Source organism: Triturus cristatus, chromosome 2_2 (genome assembly GCF_964204655.1).
Source record: "Triturus cristatus chromosome 2_2, aTriCri1.1, whole genome shotgun sequence".
NCBI lineage: Eukaryota > Metazoa > Chordata > Amphibia > Caudata > Salamandridae > Triturus > Triturus cristatus.
The window spans coordinates 1,241,261,272-1,241,280,501 of record NC_140582.1 but is presented as its reverse complement, the minus strand read 5'-3'; the positions used below and the strand labels follow the sequence as shown (position 1 = coordinate 1,241,280,501).

At 47.2% G+C, this 19,230-nt stretch overlaps 1 protein-coding gene across 3 annotated transcripts in view; it reads left to right on the top strand.

The window, feature by feature from the left end:
* INO80B (INO80 complex subunit B) overlaps positions 1–19,230 on the top strand; it is a 258,743-nt gene that overhangs the window by 218,133 nt on the left and 21,380 nt on the right. For all 3 annotated transcript variants that reach the window (XM_085642922.1, XM_085642921.1, XM_085642920.1), the window contains 2 exons: positions 3,423–3,541; positions 6,792–6,964. In XM_085642922.1, coding sequence (XP_085499048.1) covers positions 3,423–3,541; positions 6,792–6,964 — 292 coding nt within the window. The remainder of the gene's footprint in view (positions 1–3,422; positions 3,542–6,791; positions 6,965–19,230) is intronic.

Here is a 19,230-nt window from a genome sequence, read left to right as displayed (position 1 = left end):
ACCTATGTCTAAATCGTAAAAATAGAGAGATTATTTGAAGATGCATTGATAGAAAACAAACCGTATACCAGCAGAAGTTTTTACTAGAGGAACAATATCAAAGCATGTTATGAATGTTATGATGTCATTTGGTATATTAGGATTGAACCGTTAATTTCAAGCAACAATAACAGCATCACAGATTTTGTAATCGGCTATATCCAATCTATGTGTTCACCTCTGGATGGTCTTCTGGCTTGATTTCTGTTTCCAGTGCAAGAATGAAACTAAAATATTCTTAAGGTTTAGTATGGCAAAAAGTTCTTCCACTTAAACTTTCGGTATTATCGTATAACGTGCTTAGATGAAAAACGTCTACACGTGCCTACATAGTTCCAGATCCATCCAAATAATAGTATTAGTTTTGCTGACACGAAGTGAAGTCATAGATTGGTACCAGTGTGCTGATAGGAAGTGAAGTCATAGATTGGTACCAGTGTGCTGATAGGAAGTGAAGTCCTAGATTGGTACCAGTGTGCTGACAGGAAGTGAAGTCCTAGATTGGTACCAGTGTGCTGATAGGAAGTGAAGTCATAGATTGGTACCAATGTGCTGACACGAAGTGAAGTCATTGATTGGTACCAGTGTGCTGATAGGAAGTGAAGTCATAGATTGGTACCAGTGTGCTAATAGGAAGTGAAGTCATAGATTGGTACCAGTGTGCTGATAGGAAGTGAAGTCATAGATTGGTACCAGTGTGCTGACAGGAAGTGAAGTCATAGATTGGTACCAGTGTGCTGACAGGAAGTGAAGTCGTTGATTGGTACCAGTGTGCTGACACGAAGTGAAGTCATAGATTGGTACCAGTGTGCTGACACGAAGTGAAGTCATTGATTGGTACGAGTGTGCTGATAGGAAGTGAAGTCATAGATTGGTACCAGTGTGCTGATAGGAAGTGAAGTCCTAGATTGGTACCAGTGTGCTGACAGGAAGTGAAGTCATTGATTGGTACCAGTGTGCTGATAGGAAGTGAAGTCATAGATTGGTACCAGTGTGCTGATAGGAAGTGAAGTCATAGATTGGTACCAGTGTGCTGACAGGAAGTGAAGTCATTGATTGGTACCAGTGTGCTGATAGGAAGTGAAGTCATAGATTGGTACCAGTGTGCTGACACGAAGTGAAGTCGTAGATTGGTACCAGTGTGCTGACAGGAAGTGAAGTCATTGATTGGTACCAGTGTGCTGATAGGAAGTGAAGTCATTGATTGGTACCAGTGTGCTGATAGGAAGTGAAGTCGTAGATTGGTACCAGTGTGCTGATAGGAAGTGAAGTCATTGATTGGTACCAGTGTGCTGATAGGAAGTGAAGTCATAGATTGGTACCAGTGTGCTGATATGAAGTGAAGTCATAGATTGGTACCAGTGTGCTGATAGGAAGTGAAGTCATAGATTGGTACCAGTGTGCTGATAGGAAGTGAAGTCATTGATTGGTACCAGTGTGCTGACACGAAGTGAAGTCATAGATTGGTACCAGTGTGCTGACACGAAGTGAAGTCATTGATTGGTACCAGTGTGCTGATATGAAGTGAAGTCATAGATTGGTACCAGTGTGCTGATAGGAAGTGAAGTCATAGATTGGTACCAGTGTGCTGATAGGAAGTGAAGTCATTGATTGGTACCAGTGTGCTGACACGAAGTGAAGTCATAGATTGGTACCAGTGTGCTGACACGAAGTGAAGTCATTGATTGGTACGAGTGTGCTGATAGGAAGTGAAGTCATAGATTGGTACCAGTGTGCTGATAGGAAGTGAAGTCCTAGATTGGTACCAGTGTGCTGACAGGAAGTGAAGTCATAGATTGGTACCAGTGTGCTGATAGGAAGTGAAGTCATAGATTGGTACCAGTGTGCTGACAGGAAGCGAAGTCATAGATTGGTGCCCAAAAAATTAGAGGTGGTGACGTGTCTGCGAACAGGGCTGAAGACATCCAGTATGAATCAGTGCAATTAATAGCGAAAAACGTTATCAAGTACAGCAGGATTGCAAGTTGCCACCAAATAAAAAGGAAGTTATGGAATATGTGAGATATATATATATATATATATATATATATATATATATATATATATATATATATAATGACTCCAAGGAGCAAGAAACCTGAATCGGTTCAGAATCAAATATTGGAATGTATTTCTGAATAATAAATTCGAATTTTCAAGTAAATCTTGGAGGCAGATGTCCTCAATTGCAATGGCCGTAGATGGTTCTGTACCTCAAAGAAACAGCCTGCGGTTTATTATGCAATATTGCCAGAATCCTGGACAACCTTTTTCGGAGACCTGTTCAGGTCATGCACACAAGCTGGTCTCTCCAGTTTAGCAAAGTGACCTTTTGATTGTCTATTTGCTGTTGAAAATATAAAGCATACTACCCGTTTATCAAACTGAACACGTGCTACAGGGCAAGATAACCTCCCAGCAGTAATAATCAAAACTAATATAGATTGATGTTTCAAATTGTTTGCATCAATATTTTAATTGTTCACTCGCTCAGGCCAGTTCCCAAACAGTTGCAAAGAAGCAGTTATTAAGTCAATAGATAATAAGGATACTCCAGCATTATTTGTTCAATTCATCAGGCTTCATGTGACCCTGCCTTGTGATGGGGTGCCCCCTTCTAGGTGCAGTTACTTTGTGAGATTAGAGAGAGCCTGTGAACTCCTACCTTACTGAGGCCTATGTATGTCTTGCTTTCATTTCTCCATCCTTTTCAGATTGCACATTGTTTAACTGCTGAATAACGATTCATAATGTTTATGATGCACTAGTTGCACTGTCTTGGTCGCTCTCCTCTGGACTGTCACTCTTCTAACTAGAGGTGTCCTCCGATCTATAATAGAATGCCACTCGTGGGTTCATGAGTTGGCCTAATATTTTAAATGTTGCCTTCAGACCTCCAGGATTGGATCCACTGCTCCAAATGTGCCCCCACAGCTGGGCTTAGTACCCCTCTTAATTCCTCTCCATTTCCATTCAACATTTCACTTGAAGGTTCTAGGATGAGACGCGATATTCCAGGTCCCCTCATAATCTGGCTTGATACGGTGATGATCCCCTATATCATTCCTGCTTGTTGTACCTTTCCTGGCATGACCGGTGCTCTCCAGGCTTCACGTTACCTTCCTGAGTGATGGCGTCTGGCGCCCCTCTCTATTTTGTTTTATCTTTTTTTGGTGAGTGCTGGTAGAATACAAACCTGGGTCTACTCTACAGATATAAACCAAAGTGTCGAGAGATTCAGTTGGGCTAGTAGAAAAATGAATGAGATGGAGGCGACGCTGCTGTGGTTACTCTGTTTTTGCTTTGTTGTACACAGGGAGCCAATAGGAAGAGTCTTAAACTGATTTCAATCTACTGTCACTAAAACTTCTCTCTCTCTGCAGTGTCCCCACGTTTACCGTCATCCCCGAGGTGAAGCAGTCCCCATCGCCACTGATGGTCGTGGATGATGACGATGAACCCATGGAGGGAGTCCCTATTGAGCAGTACCGAGCCTGGCTAGGTGAGTACTACTTGACTTCATCACTACTGTCTCTCACTCACCCCTAAAACTTAAGAAAGCTCTGAACCCTAACACACATACTCGCACATATACTTACCATCCAAATTAGTCTGACCAAGTTACTAATCAGCAGTACTTGTATTTTTAATGTAATGATCCCACAGGCCATGCACACACCAGTGATGGGTGCCATCAATGTGGGAAGGTGAAAGAGAGCAAGAGGTGTGTGAGCTTCCGCAGAGGAAGAGCGCGTTCCCCCTGAAATCCATGGCGCTATGACCGATTCACATATGCTTTTCTTTGTCTCTTGCATTCTGCCCACACCCGAGTTTGCCGATTTAGTTTGCACTTGTAACACAGAAGGAGGAAGAGTTAAGAAAGGGGAATACATTTTTACCGGTACATTTATGCTTCATTTTCACAGCGAAAACTCGTTTACCTGGTACAAACATAAATGAACAGGGACTTAAGAAATATCACACATTTTATATTGTCTTACAAATCCTTCTTTACAAATGATAGTATGTAGATATTCAATCGCGTGCAATCTCATCTCAGATTGGCATTCTTTGTGTCTTCTAGTCTGGCAGTGTAAGAAAGTGGACCATTGTTTGGGATGGGCGGGCTCCTACCTCCAGGAATAATTACGCTGGCATGTCCGGGTGAACCCCAAATGCACTCAATGAACCTGAGCTCAAGCCGCTGGTCTTCATGGCACAGAGCCGGCGGGCTTAAATTAGCACAATCTGCAAAATGTTTGTGCTGTACCAAACAATCCACAAAATGACACCAAAATTACAAAAACCAATAAGGAGAATCGGAGATAAGAATTTTAAAGTTTTAAGTAAAAATAGCGACAAAATGCACTAAGCCCCAATGATAGTCTATGGAATCCATAGACCAGCATCTAGGCGCGATTTCAGGCCGACCGCAATGAAGCGTGGGTCGGATACACCAAAAGGATTCATCTCAGTCAAGGATTTTATCTTCTGGTTCAGTGTTTTTTTATAATGGAAACCAAAATTGCCAGCGGGCTAAGCCTGAAGCTGTGCTGTCCCCTTGACCAGTGATCATGGAATTCAAAAAATGTTCCAGTCCCAGCTTTTCAGGCTTTCCTGAGCAACTCCTCTTGGTCACTTCTAAGGCGCTCAGCCGCTCAGGGACAGCACTTCACAGGGACAGCACAGGACTCACTTCAGCTGAAGCAACCAGCAAGGTCCAGTCAAGGCCCTGTTAGTACTGGTCAACTAGTAACTTCATGAAATAGGCCTCTTGCAGCTGGTGTGCACCCTGTAGCCACACAGAAGTCGCCAACTGAACTTTGTAGTTTGTCTTTTGTTTTGGATACAAGAGGGAAGAGGTCCAGTCCTTCAGAGCTCCTCTTAGGTCACTGACGGCAGGTCCAGTCCTTCAGAGCTCCTCTCAGGTCACAGACGGCAGGTCCAGTCCTTCAGGGCTCCTCTCAGGTCACAGACAGCAGGTGCAGTCCTTCCGGGATCCTCTCTGGTTACAGACAGCAGGTTATTCAAGGCTTCTCTCAGGTCACAGACAGCAAGTCCAGGCCTTCAGGTCCAGTCTTCTTGGGTCACACACCGCAGGTCCAATCCTTCTGGGCTCCTCTCTCAGGTCATAGACAGCAGGTGCAGTCCTTCCAGTCTCCTCTCAGGTCACAGACAGCAAGTCCAGACCTTCAGGTTCAGTCCTCCTGGGTCACAGACATCCGGTCCAGTCCTTCTGGACTCCACTCAGGTCACAGACAGCAGGTCCAGGCCTTTTCTGACTTTCCACGGATCCAGAAAGTGTTCTTCTGAGGGTTCCTTGGGGTGCTGCATTTATGTTTTTTATTTATTAATTATATTTATTACGTTTTCAGCAAACAGAACAAACCACGGTCGTATTTATTATCAAGTCCATCTTGCATTATACATCATTCAGACAATAGTTACATATAGCACAACACTTAGCAACATGCAGGAGAGCAAGGATACATCATAGTAATGAGAAACAGGTTTTTGATCAGCGTGACTGAGGGTTTTTAGGCTACTGCAGTCTTGGTGCACATGATTGGCCTGAAGCCATGTTTTCCAGAATCACTCTGGATGACACAATAAGTGTGCAGTCTACAGGTGTGCGTCCCTGGGTACATTTGCTATACCCTATATGAGTGACCTAAAGGCAAGTGAAATATGTCAATGACCATTTTGAACGGGGAGCACAAGCTCTTTACTCCTGTTAATAAGCACGGATAACAGTTCACAGAGTTCTAAGTTCATCAAAAATAGGAACCAGAAAAAGGCGAATTTCCAACAAGCAGTATTTCCTCAAAAATATTTTATAGCTCAGTATTGAGGTTTTATGCCTACTGACCATATATTTGCCCCCATCTACGCCCACAGGTAACATTTATTTTGAAACACACTTGCACTGCCATATGATCTTGGGCCTGTGTAATTGGGCCACGCCACATGTCAGATTGTGGCTCATTGTGACTCAGACTAGCTTGCCAATGGCAAACAGACGCTTTATTATATGAATTTGTACATTGTAAATATGCATTTTTAAAAAAAATTCCAGACATGTTATCAACGTATTACTGATCAGTTGCTGTTCAATGTGTAATGATAATCATGCTTTTAAGCAGCATCCTTTACTCTAACTTTGATGTGGTCTATCTACTATTCTGCCACCTGTTTTTATTGACCACGTAGAAAGGGGGTTATTTTGTAAAGAGGGAGCATGTGACCGAAGTAAGGAGATTGGAAATGGGAAGGCATATGGAGAAATTAAAGAGAATGTAACAGAGAGAAGAGGCAAAAGTAGTAAGATGGTAAAACGGAATAGGAGAGAAATGAGAGCATGAAAATATTGGTGTGACTGATGAGACTAGAGAAGAAGTTCGAAAGAGAGTGAGCTGGAAGGTCATATATTGGAAGATAAAGGAAGGTTTGAAGTTAGAAAGTGAGCCGCAAAGGGACAGATTATATCAACCCTCAAAGCTGGCCAGAGGGTTCATTGTAATAAATACATAAGTCTAGTTAAGTGAGCTTTTTTTTCTCTGTTCCTTATACAGTTTTCTCTCTGTGCACCCAGCAGCTTGAACAGAGAGATTTTCTGCTTGGTCAGTGCAACCAAGTGTCACCTTAACCACATGGGGTCGTTGGAGTTTGTTGTTTTGTTAGAGCGGTAACTTGTATGCTTACAGCTTAGCTCTTGCTAGAAGTGTTAACCTGATCCTTTTTGTGTTTCTAAGATGAAGACAGCAACCTTGACCCAATACCCTTGTCGGACATGGTGCCCGAGGGATTCATAAAGCGAGAGGAAGATGAAGAGGAACGCTGGCTGGAGGCCTTGGAGAAGGGAGAGCTGGACGATAATGGGGAGCTGAAAAAAGAAGTGGACGAGTCTCTGCTCACAGCCAGACAGGTGAGGCTTTGGGGATAACTAGCTTTGTATGGGAGGTGCAGGTGACTGCGGAAAGAGAGGATACCGGTCGGATTTGCTGAAGCACATCGGGTAACTGTTGAACGGGGTGAGATTTTACCAGCAGTGGCTGGATGAGCTAAGATTTTGCTGGGTGATACTTAGATCTGGAGACGAGCGTCCATTGAGACATAAATAAGGAATTGTTTTTCCTAAACTTTCTATTATCGAGGGTTCAGTGATATACTACCAAAGATAGTTAAATGTGGCTAAGAGCTTCCTGCAAAGATTGTGAATATGTGGACGTTCTACCAGCGGCGTTCTAGTCGGTGCTGCTTGTGGTGGGTTATGATGTCAAGAGGGGAGAAGCTTCTCGTGATGGAGATGGGGTTCGACCAGTGATGCTTGGATGAGGCGAGGTTGTTGGCTGAATTATTTACTTAAGTGCTGTGTTCATCCCAAGTGGCATCTTGACCCTACTGGAACAATAAAAATGGATCAGCAAAGCACGAAACACAAGCAGATCATCAACAGAATAGGAAGGTCCAGGTAGCTTCTCTGTACTATACATGGGTGTGAATTGTCCATAATTAGAAAGGTAACCCATGGCAGAGCTTAGGACCTACGTTTCAAATAAAGCGCTCACCAAATTGGAGAGGTTGTGTTTGTGGAATCTGTAGAACCATTTAAGAATTGAATGCAGAGGTCTGGACGAGAGGAATTACCTGCATAGAAGTGAGTGGTTATGGCCTTAAAACTGACCTCCTTTATAGGTAACCGATGTAGGTCTCTTTGTCCTTCAGGCGAATGATCATATATTTTTCAGCTGTGCCAATCTTTTTATTCTTGGTAGTTTGATCAGTGCTGCCAGCAGGTGACCCAACTTGCGTATGCAACAGTCATCGGTTCGTGAGCGTAAACGGGCTCAAACCACATGGAGTTCCACTAGAATAAAGTGCAGAATGATTCCTAAACGTTTTAAAGAATAGAAGCACAAAGAAGTGATTACATGCTTGTGTGTTGAAGCTTCGATCCCCCAAGCCTTGACCTTGGCTGGAATGGTTTAGAGAGGGTCTGGAATTGCAGGATTTACACACAAGGCCAGCCAAGTTGTTTCATGCCAGCAGTTTTTACCCTTGCTACATTTTGTCTGTCTTCGATGTTATTGTGACTTATCCATTACTGAATCCAGAGCCGGCAAATTCCTCAGGTTTGCTGTTAAAGCAGGTCCCAGCTCGTCCAGTTGCACGATCAGTCAAGTGTCATCAGCCTAGAAGAATGCCAGACAGCCAAAGATGTTCTTATTTCTGCCAAACATTTAAATGTTAAAAAGTGTCATGAGAGAGGGTGAGGGAGTCCTGCATGACTACACATACAAGTGAATGGGCTTACCCCGAAGATAGCACGTAGAAAGGTTCCAGCAATGATGGTTGCGGACGACACTCTTATATTATCAGAGTTGCTCATGGGTATCCAGAGGGTCCGCGATAGCTTTGTCACCTTCTGCAAAAACAGGGGTCTGGAGAATAACACGCAGAAGACTAAATTTATGGTCTTCAACCCAGCTAACGCATCCCGTTCTAACCCCTGTTTAAATGGCACTATGCTTGAGAGGGTGTCGGTTTTTGATTACCTAGGTGTCACCTTGACAGAAAATCTGGAGTGGGGCCGCAAATGGCCAAAGCAAGCCTCAAGCTAGCCCTGACTGTAGGGGGAATTGCAAAATTGTATAGAAATACCTCCCTCAAACCAGCTGGGCCAATAGCAAAGATTTATTAAGTGCAAGCAAGGAGTGCGACAATGTATGGGGCTGAATTATAGGGTAATTGTTTTTCTGGTAGCTTGAGTAAACAAGCATTTGCAATGCAATAGGTCTCGCATTTACGGGAGTTTGAGCTATTGGCATTGTAAATGACAATGCCTTTTATGTATGTTTTGGTTTTTAAAACATAAAATTAAAGGCATTGTCATTTACAATGCCAATAGCTTCCTCGCGTAAATGCAAGACCTGTTGCATTTTCAATGCTTGTTAGATGAGTTTCAAAGACTTTTGAATGGAAGCATTAAAAGAACCTCTCATAACTGTACCAACAAATAGGTTCTTTTTCTCACCAGGCACATGGCATGCATGATTAGAAGCTGTGTAGAAATAGCGCTTCGCGGTACTGTGGTAAACAGTAATGTACTGGAATCTTTATTTGAATCCCTTTCGGAGCAGTCAGTAAAAGTGGCAAATATAATTGAAAAATTGAGCAGTTAACATGCACCTTTTGGTTTCACTGTTCTAAAATTATCCTACATAAAATCCTACTGAGCAATGTGCTGGGGGTTACTCACTTGGTGCACATGGGGTCTAAGTTTATTCTTTTTGACAGGGCTGTTTTAAATTACCAGTCCGGCCCTGGACGTGTTCCAGAGTCGAGTCAATGACAAAGAAGTGGTCCAAATGCTACGTTCAGAAGGGGGAGGGTGTGGCTTAACGGCCAGTGCAGCCGACTTGGGCGCTGAGAGATCCAGGTTTAAGTCTCGTTGTGTGCTCAACATCCTGTGATTCTGGGCAAATCACTTCCCCCTGCCTACGGACAGTGCCTACAGACCCTCACGGGTTATTAGCGGCGCTATACAAATCCAAGTATTATATTATAGTATAATTATTAAGAAGAGAAAGACAGCCAAAAGATGAGGATCAAATGTCCAAGCAAAATGTAAAAAGTGGCCTAGAAGGAGACTAGATAAGGGGGGGGGGGGGAGGGGCCGGAACGCTACTCTTAAAAGCTGATGAAACACAACTAGTAGAAATGGACAAAGTATTGAGGAACTATATGCAGCCGTTCCAGGCGTTCTGAATTTCCGGTACCGACGGGAATCTCTGTACGCAATTACGAGTTTGCAGACCAAGAATTACTTGGCATAATTCTGCATGGAAAGCTGCATATTTAAAGCTACAGATCACATTTTTAATGAAACTGCACTACAGCAACAGCACCGGCCCTGGTATAATATTAATGGCCGCCGAGCAGCACTGTAGCAGCAGAAAGCCTTTTAGGCTCTTACGCAACACGTAGCTAAATTAATTATTTGCAGGGAAAGGATCCTATACCCCCGGCAGCCTCTGAGGGATCAGTGAGAGCCGGACTGCGGAGGCGCTCATTAGCGACCCTCAAATGTCAGACACCGGGAGGAAAGAAGAGGCCTGACAGGGAAGGAGACACAGCGACACAGAGATCTGGAAGGGAGGGGGCGCGAGAAAGACAGGGACAGCGAGGTACAATGATGGAAGAGGTGGCGACGGAGCGGGCACAAAGAGGGCGTGAGGTAGATGGGGACTGCAGGTTAGACAGGGACAGCGAGGTACAATGATGGAAGAGGTGGCGACACGAGAAAGGGAGCAGGCACAAAGAGGGGAGAGGGTGCGAGGTAGACGGGGACCACAGGTTAGAGATAGGAAATGATGGAAGGCTCGTGAGAGAGGGCAGGATAGAATGGGGAGAGCGGGAGAGACAAAGAGCAGTAAATTCAGACATAAGCGAAAAGAGAGAGAGAGCAGTAAATACAGACATAAGCGAAGAGAGAGAGAGCAGTAAATACAGACATAAACGAAAGGGAATGGGGTCGTAAGAGAGACAGAGGCCTAGGAAAAGGAGGGGAGCCAGGTAGAGAACAAATGCGGATTACGAAGAAAACAAGACAAGCCCGGCTTCTAAAGTGCTCCGGACGCGAGCGAGCGCCCGCCGCGTGAAAGTGAAAGCTAAATTGTCACGGCGAGACGCGGCGGAGCGTGGCGCGCGTGCTTGGCGGGGTAGCGCATTCCAGGCGGGGGAGTGGACCCTTTGAAGTATGATGCCGAGGGCGCCAGTGGGCTGAAGCGCTTCCCCAAACGGATTGCATGGCGGCACGATGCACGTGATTGTGCGCGTGCTCGCCATGCAATCCACTTTTGGGAGCACTTTGAAATGCCCCTCTTACTAGAGTCTCGCATAGCGATTGCGTAAACGCAATAGCTAGGCGAGACCTAAAAAGAGAATAATTTTATAAGGCAGATGTTGGGCCTCCCCCTTAGTACTCCCTTCACCCCCCTATGTCTGGATCTAGGAATCAGACCAGTCGGGGATGAGATTGGACTTGGACTCCTAACCTTTTGGCGCAGACTGTGGGTGACCCCGGAACTGGCCGGTTATCAGTCAGAGTTAAAGGAGCTACTGAGTTTCCTCTGGTGTAAGTAAAATACCATGGTTTGTACATGTAAAGAACGTATATGTTGTAGGCTGGGCAAACCAAGCTTATGGAGTAACCCTGAGGAAATGTACCATGTAATCTCATGCTCAGAATTGGTAAAAATTTACGGGACGCACAAACTTGCAGACATCCAGGGGAGTTCGACCTTAGGACACTTGACAGCCGAATTCCTGAGATTCAAAGATGAGTATATAATGGAGTCCTTTCTAGGTGACATCCAACCAACTTTGGCAAGGAAATTATACATCCAGTTTAGATTAGGGACCTTGCCGCTCCATGCTTTCTCTAACAAATGGTCAAAAATCATATCCCAAGGGTGCCCTGTCTGTAACTATGAGGAAGAGTCTGAGCGCCGTGTACTTTTCTTCTGGCCTGGCTACAAATTAGCTCTACAGCGCTGGCTTTTCCAACTGTGCAGGAACTTAGGGTTTACGCACTGTGAGGAGGCATTTAGAGTCCTGAAGTACAATACTCATAAGCCCGTTGTCTTTGCTGCATCTCGATTTTTAACCTTGATGTCGCGTACTCGCTGGATGTTTCTAAATCTGCCACAGCTGCCTTAAAAGTCTATATTATCTGCATTTAAAAATCTTTTAACCCAATTTTTAACCTTTTTTAATGTTTTACAGTTAAGTCCACTGATGAATTGAGATTTTATCTTGATAAAATTGTATGCATAGTTGTTTATGGCCCATGTGGATTTTACATAGGGGAAACACATATGGTAACTGGATGAGGACGTGTTGCAGATATGAATTCCCCGGATCTACCACCCTGTGATCTCTGTGATTCACTTAAACGCTGCTAAACTATTCATTTGTATAGCTATTCATGGGGACTGTTCTATGGTGCGTGGTTTTATGTGCGTACATTTTCTGTGTATGCACTTTCATGGTCCACACTGACCGAGATAACATTTGTTGGAATGGAATGAGCTTTTGAATAAAACAGTGGTAACATAGCCAGTTTTAAACAGTTCACAAAAAAGCAAACATTACCTCAACAGTTCCTAAGATGCCCACTTCTTTGAAGCTAGTCATAAAAAAATGCCATGGTCCGGAGTAGCAAACGTGGCAGAGAAATAAGGTAGAATTACTGCTGCTGTGTCCTTTCACCTGGAAAAATATGTTGCCCTCTACGGCACTTGCCAAGGCAGTTTCCATACCCTAGCCCGGACGAAAGTTCAATAGCCATGAGTACGGTGAGTCTGGTTGTCCAGCTAGTTTCAGAGCTGCTTGATTTCAGCTCTCTCTGTAATTTTGCTGTAAGCTGGCAGTAATATGACGGTTCTTTGCATTAGAGCTTTGTCAATTGTAATTTTACGTCTCACCTAAAAAAAAAACTATTGTGGGCCTACCAAGAAATTAGTGAACTCTAACCCTGCCCATTGCCTACCATTGGTCGGCTTCATTGCCATTCTCATGTGCTTGCTTCCAATTTGTTGGTTTTCCTTCCTCTCTTTTGTTATGTCCCTCCCCTGGAGCTTAGCCTCTTTATATGTCTTTTGATTGGCTGACATGTATCCCCTTCCACTGCTCTCTTTCAAGGGACTTATTTTCCCTTTTTGGTTATGTACCTCCGTTGTGTGACTACAGCCAATATTTTTATTAAAAAAGATCATTGCAAAAAAATAAATTGCTTTATTATTTAAAAGTTTTGTATAGTGCGAACAAGACCCCGAAGGCTATCAGAGCGCTTCACAGCAATGGAGGAGGGAACAAAGTAGGGGAACATTGAGGAAAGGGTAAGAGAGGCTAGCATGATGAGCTAATAAAATTGTACATAGATGCGTGCAGAAAGTAACGTAACAAGGTAAGGCAGAACGTTACTTAATAAGGTAAGGCAAAGAATCATAGAACATTACAATTGTTAGGGGGGGGAGGACATTTCTCAAACAGACGAGCCATGATCCAATTAAGGCACAAACTTGTTCATTAGAATTGTTTTTAGGTCTCGCCTGACCCAGCGCATGCGCTGGTCTGGCGAGACTTATTGAGAGGGCTCCAAAAAGTGCTACCAGGCCAGCCTAGAGCTACAGTGCATGTGCGCGGGCATGCGCGCCACGCTTTACCGCAATTACTTTCACTTTCGCGGCCGCACGGCCGCTTTGATGTTTGATCGTGATCCCGATCGCGATCACTTTAACTTCCGCGGCCGGGCGGCCGCTTTGGATAGCCAATAGGTCGCGCTTTTGGGACCTTATAAGTATTTAGTTATGCAACTGTTGCATGGCTAAACACTTATAAGGTCCCAAAGGCGAGACCTATTGGCTATGCCAATGCTTGTTACTTCATGTTTGAACGTCGCTGTGTAGGGGATTCTGCGAATTTCAGATGGGAGAGAATTCCAGATCTTAGGTGCCCTGCCCGAGAAGGCTCTGAGCCTCATTTTCTTTTTGCGAAAGGAGGTTTCAGTAGCAATGAATTTGCATTTCTGGAAGGTGTGCCCTTTCCTGATAATTCCAGTTTTTGAAGTGGAGGACTTTGTGCGTCAAACAAGCAATCTTTAAATGTATTCTTGCTTTATAGAGCAACCACTTTAGAGATCTTAGGGCTGGGGAAATGTGCTAATTTCTTTTTGTGTCAGTGATCAGTCTGGCAGCGGCATTCAATGAAGCCATGAGCGGGTCCAAGGTATATTTGGGGAGGCCACAGAGTGTCGCACTCCCATAGTCTAGCCTCGGTAGGACAAGTGCTTGTACCACCTGATTGAAGTCCTCTTGAGGGAGGAATGGTGTTAGGTTTCTAAGAATCCTTATTTGGTGGTTCGCACCCTTGCACATCTTAGTAATATTTTTCTTCATGTTCAAGTGTGAGTCTAGGGTGATTCCAAGAGATTTAGCTGAGTCGATGATAACCAGGGAGCAGTTGAAAGCCGAGAGGTGTTTCATCCAGAGGTCAATCTTGGGGGTGTGTTTAGGCGGGGAAATGAGAAGGAATTCTGTTTTGGTGGTGTTCAGGAAGAGATGGTTTTCCGTTAGCCAGTTTGGGATATTCGTCAAGGAGGTGTTGAGTGAGATAAAGTCTTCAGAAGAGTTGATTTGCAGATAAAGTTGCTTGTCATCCGCATACATATGAAAAAGAATGTTCATGGATGATCGAACGTTCGCTAGTGGCTCCAGGAAAATATGAAAAAGTATAGGAGAAAGGCAGAAAGTTGCGGGACCTCCATGAAAACTGCAGACGGATGAGATAAGGTATGGTTCACCTTAACTCTTTGGGATCTATTGTGAAGGAAGGAAGAGAACCATTGCAGTATCAAGCCTGAGAGGCCCATCCTGTGTTCCAGAATAGTTAAAAGGTTGTCATGGTTAACCGTGTCGAATGCAGAAGAAAGATCCAGGAGGATTAGGAGGCAGAATTCATTATGGTCTAGCATGAGTAAGATATCATGAATGATGTGAGTGAGTGCCAATTCAGTACTGTGATCACCCCTAAAGCCAGATTGGTATTGATTGAAAATCTTAATGTGAGAGCAAAGTTGTGATTGGACACATTTTTCTAAGAGCTTAGCCAGAGTAGGGATCTTGGAGATGGGACAGAACTTGTTGAGATCAGATCAGTTCGCGTCAGTGTTTTTTTTTTTTTTTTTTGAATGGGTGAGACCTGAGCTGCTTTTAGACATTCGGGGATCTTGCTTTGAGATAAAGAGGCATTGACAATTTTAGTCCAGAGGGGGATGAGGGCCTCCTTGATTTTTTTGAAGACAGATGGTGCCAGTGGGTCGTTGATGTGATTAGAGGAGTTAATGCTAAGAAGTGTTTTGTAGAGGTCATCTTCAATGAGGGGTGAGAAGGAGTTCCATGTGGCCCTGTTCTTAGTGCTAATACTGAGAGACTTTTAACTCACCAAGAGGACAGGCTGAACCATACTCTCCAGTGACGTAAGACGGGCCCTCTTCGCTTCAAGGTCAAGACTGATGGATTTAGCTCTCTCCATAAAGTGAGTAGCCAGATCAGTGCAGGAAGGAGACTTGTCTGCTGAGTCGAGGTGATTCACTGATTGCTGTTTGACAATTTCAAAACGTTTTTGGGGGCAATTAAAAGCTTGTCTAAGTTGGGCTCTGAAGTAGTTGGCCTTAATCATCTTGATTTTTTTAATTGTAGGAGCTCCTAACCGATCTAAGGGCTTTTAAATGATACGCGGATTGGTTTTGATCTCCATAGACGTTCAGCTGCCCTTAAGTTGCGGTGATCACAGTTTAGGTTGTCGTTGAACCATAGTTTGGAGAATTTGGAGGCGACATTTTTGTTGTTGTAGAGGTGCTATTGAGTCCATGATATCAGAGACAGTAGAGTTGTAGAAGTCTGTGAGATCATGAACATCAGTCAAGTCATTTTGGGGAGACAAGGCATTTTTGCACTCGGTAGCTAGACAGTCCGTGTTAATATTCCTGAGGTTGCTTTTCCACTGTTTAATTTTCTTGGGTTGGATTTTTTTTGTGTATTGCCTCCTTATTGATAAAGAAGATGGTGCTGAAGTGGTCAAACCAATCACAAGGAGTAATGTCTTCCAATGTGATGGTATTACCTTTTGAAATAATGTTGTGAGTTGGCCGGTCACAGAATTGAATAAAGTCCATCTCTGACAGGAAAGCGCTGAGAGATCACCACATGGTCATTAGGTTTAGACCAATGAAGGTTGAAGTCACCGAGGTAGATTTGGGATAGTGAGTGGTCGTCATTGGAGGATGTTGGAGCAGGCCTCGTGGCGTGGTCCTGTTCCCCCTCGCCCAGCGGCACGAGGTCCCATGCACCTCGAGGCTCCTCCATCTTGGACTACACGTCACTCCACGTGACCACCTCCGTGACCTTGCTCTACCCGGCCTTGGTCCCAGCGAGGCCCGACATCGAGGCGCCCACCCGTGGCCCGGGGGATATCACGTGAGCCCTTCCCACTCCCGGCGGAGGGCAGTATCGATGGGACCCCCAACCGTCCTTCCACACCTAGGTGCGACCGCCCCACAGCTCTCTGGGGCCTGGCGCCTCTCCTGCTGGGCGTCAGGCCACGCCCTACCCGGCCTCTCCGCCCTCCTGGGCGCAAGGGTCCGGACATCAAAGGGGCTCAAGACCTATATCTGGGGGACCCGACAACCAGAAGTCAGTTGTATCCTGGAGTCGAGAGCCCTGCTGATCGGATCGCGGCTGACCCTACGGAGAAAGACTCTTCCTGAAACTACCTGCTGAGCCCTGCTGACGACGTCGCGGCTCCAACGTGCTTACAAGACCTTCACGAACTTTTGGGGCCCTGCTGACGCCGTCGCGGCCCGACCTTGTTGCAACAGACCATCAGAGCCCAGCTGACCTCGTCGCGGCTCGACCGAAGCGGACCTACCACCGGAGCCCTGCTGACTGTGTTGCGGCTCGACCCAAGCGGAACTACCACCCGAGCCCTGCTGGCGCCGTCGCGGCTCTCCACGTCCGAGCCGCTCTGAGACCAGCATCCAAGGTCTGGCGCAGAGCCTCCCGTACCTGGTTGGTACTAAGACTGTCCCGCTACCCTATTCCTTCCAAAGACACTGAGACTCTTATTGGATCTCTCGATCCCGCTGTACATATTGAACGTGCTCCTTCTTTTGTTATATATAAAGAACCAAGATAAGCAACCGAAACGGAGTCCTGTGTGGTGGTGTTACTGGGCCTAGTACGATTATAGGAGAAGGACCTCTCCTAGGAGGCTTCTCAGCGGCGCTCGGCTATAACTTGGCGGTAGGAAGGAGCCCGGAGTAGTCCCTCCGACTCCCCGGAGGTCCTCCTTCCAACATTTGGTGGCCAGCGACGGGATCCGAGCCAGACGCAATCGTACAAAGCAAGTAACGCACCCACTACCTAACCAGACGGTAAAAGAAAAAGGGAACCATGGATGGCCAAGAAGCAACCGTGGCCGCAACATTCCAGCTGGAAAAACTGGAAGAATACACCCACAAAGAACTAAAATAATTTTGCAAAGACAAAGGGATCCCAACCACAGGATTGGGCACCAAGGAGGAAATGCAGAAAGCCCTGAAAGCCTGGGCCGAAGCCGAGGCCACTCCACCCCGCACCGAAGGGACCTCGGCCCGGGACGAAAACCTGCCGACCACAACCCCGACAGATGGGGGGCAAGGCATCCCCGAAGCCCGCCTATCCCACGAAGAAATACGAGAACGGAAGAGGGTCCGGGCACACGAAATGGACCTCGCACGACTCCGGCTGGACGGTGAGCTCCAGCTAGCGGAGAAGAAAATAGCCCTGGAGCAACTACGGCTGCAAGAGGAAATCGAGGAAAAGAAACGGCATCAGGAGCTCGAAGAGGGACGGCTAACCCTCGAGCACGAGAGGAGCCTCAAAGAACTCGAACTGAAATCTAAAACGGGGGAGACCAGCACCCCCGGGGCCCGGGACGCCCTACCACTGACCGAGCCAAAGGTTCATATCCCCAAGGATGTCGTCAAAGAGTACTACAAGAACGACGACATCCAGCAGTGGTTCTGAGCCTACGAGGTAGCCATGACCTCCCATCGGGTACCCCGGAAGGATTGGGGTGCCGGCCTATGGGGGAGGTTCCTCAGCGAGGGCCGTGATACCCTGCTGCAACTCCCCGACGCAGTGATGACCTCCTACGATCACATGAAGGAAGCCCTACTCACCCGCTACGGACTATCAGCCGAGATGTACCGGCAGCGCTTCCGGGACTGCAAGAAGCTCCCCGGTACCACCTGGGTCGAGTACGTGGACTTCTTCAGCCGGGCTTTTGAAGGGTGGATAAAAGGGAGCAAGGTCACCTCGTACAAGGAACTGTTCGACCTTATTGTCTGGGAGCACCTCGCCAACAACTGCTTTGTAGAACTAAGGCAACACCTCCTGGACAGTAAGTTGACCGAGCCCCGGAAGCTCGCCGCCGAAGCAGACCGATGGGTCAACACAAGGGTCCCCCGGGTCCCCGTGGGGGACTACCAACGGAGTACCACGGGACCCCCTCGCCAGCGGGGCGGAGGAGGGGTGTCCCACCGCAGCCGAGACTTCCCGGCCGGACCGCCCAGAAGCCCGCCACGAGGCCAAGCCGCCAACCACACGTCCCCGACCCTGGGCCGAAGGGGGACCCCCATCGCCCGACCGGGACCCCGACCACCAGTGACCTGCTTCGGCTGCCAGCAGACCGGCCACTATGCGAGCGACCCGGCCTGCCCCGTGAACCGACGAAACGGGACCGCTGGGCCCCCTCCCCGACAAATAGCCGCCGCTGCCCTGGGGGAAGGAGAAGAAGAGGAGGAAAACCGCGAGGACGGGTCCCCCGAGTGGGAACCAGCTGCCATGTCGCTCGTCTGCCTGGGCTCCCGAGAAATGGTGCCCCGAGCGTCCATCCCAAGCAACACCCAGAAGTACCAGCAGTGGGTCACCATCAACGGACGACGGGCCGAAGCCCTCCGGGACACTGGGGCTAGCGTGACCGCTGTCCGCTGCCACCTAGTGACCCCCGAACAAATCCTGCCACATGTCCTATGCCCGGTCCGGACCGCGGACAACACCGAAAGCATGTGCCGGATGGCCAGGATCCCCTTCGAGTGGGGAGGAGTGTCCGGCACCCTAAAAGTCACTGTCCGCGACGACGCCCCCGTGGACTGCCTCCTGAGGAATGACCTAGAGAGCTCCCCCTGGGCCCAGGTGGAGCGCCGAGAGCATCTGGGGATGCTAGGGCTGCCTGAGTGGGCCTGCGCCACCACCCGGTCCATGACCGCCCAACCCGCCGCTGCCGCGGCCACCGACCAGCCTACGGGCCCAGAACTAGCACCCTCCTCCGGCGCGGAGGAACCCGACGATGAGGCCGGGCCGTGCGAACTGTCTCCCGACCAGGCCGCCTCCCTCAGCGAGATCCCTGAGCTGGCTCAGTGGCGCCACGATGGGGGCCCCACCCGCGAACAGTTCCAGCAGGAACAGAAGGCCTGCCCGTCCCTCGAGGGGGCCCGACAGCAAGCGGCCGCCCAGGCCTCGGGGGACCCCACGGGAACTCACTGGGTCTATTGGGACAATGACTTACTATACAGCGAGCAGAAAG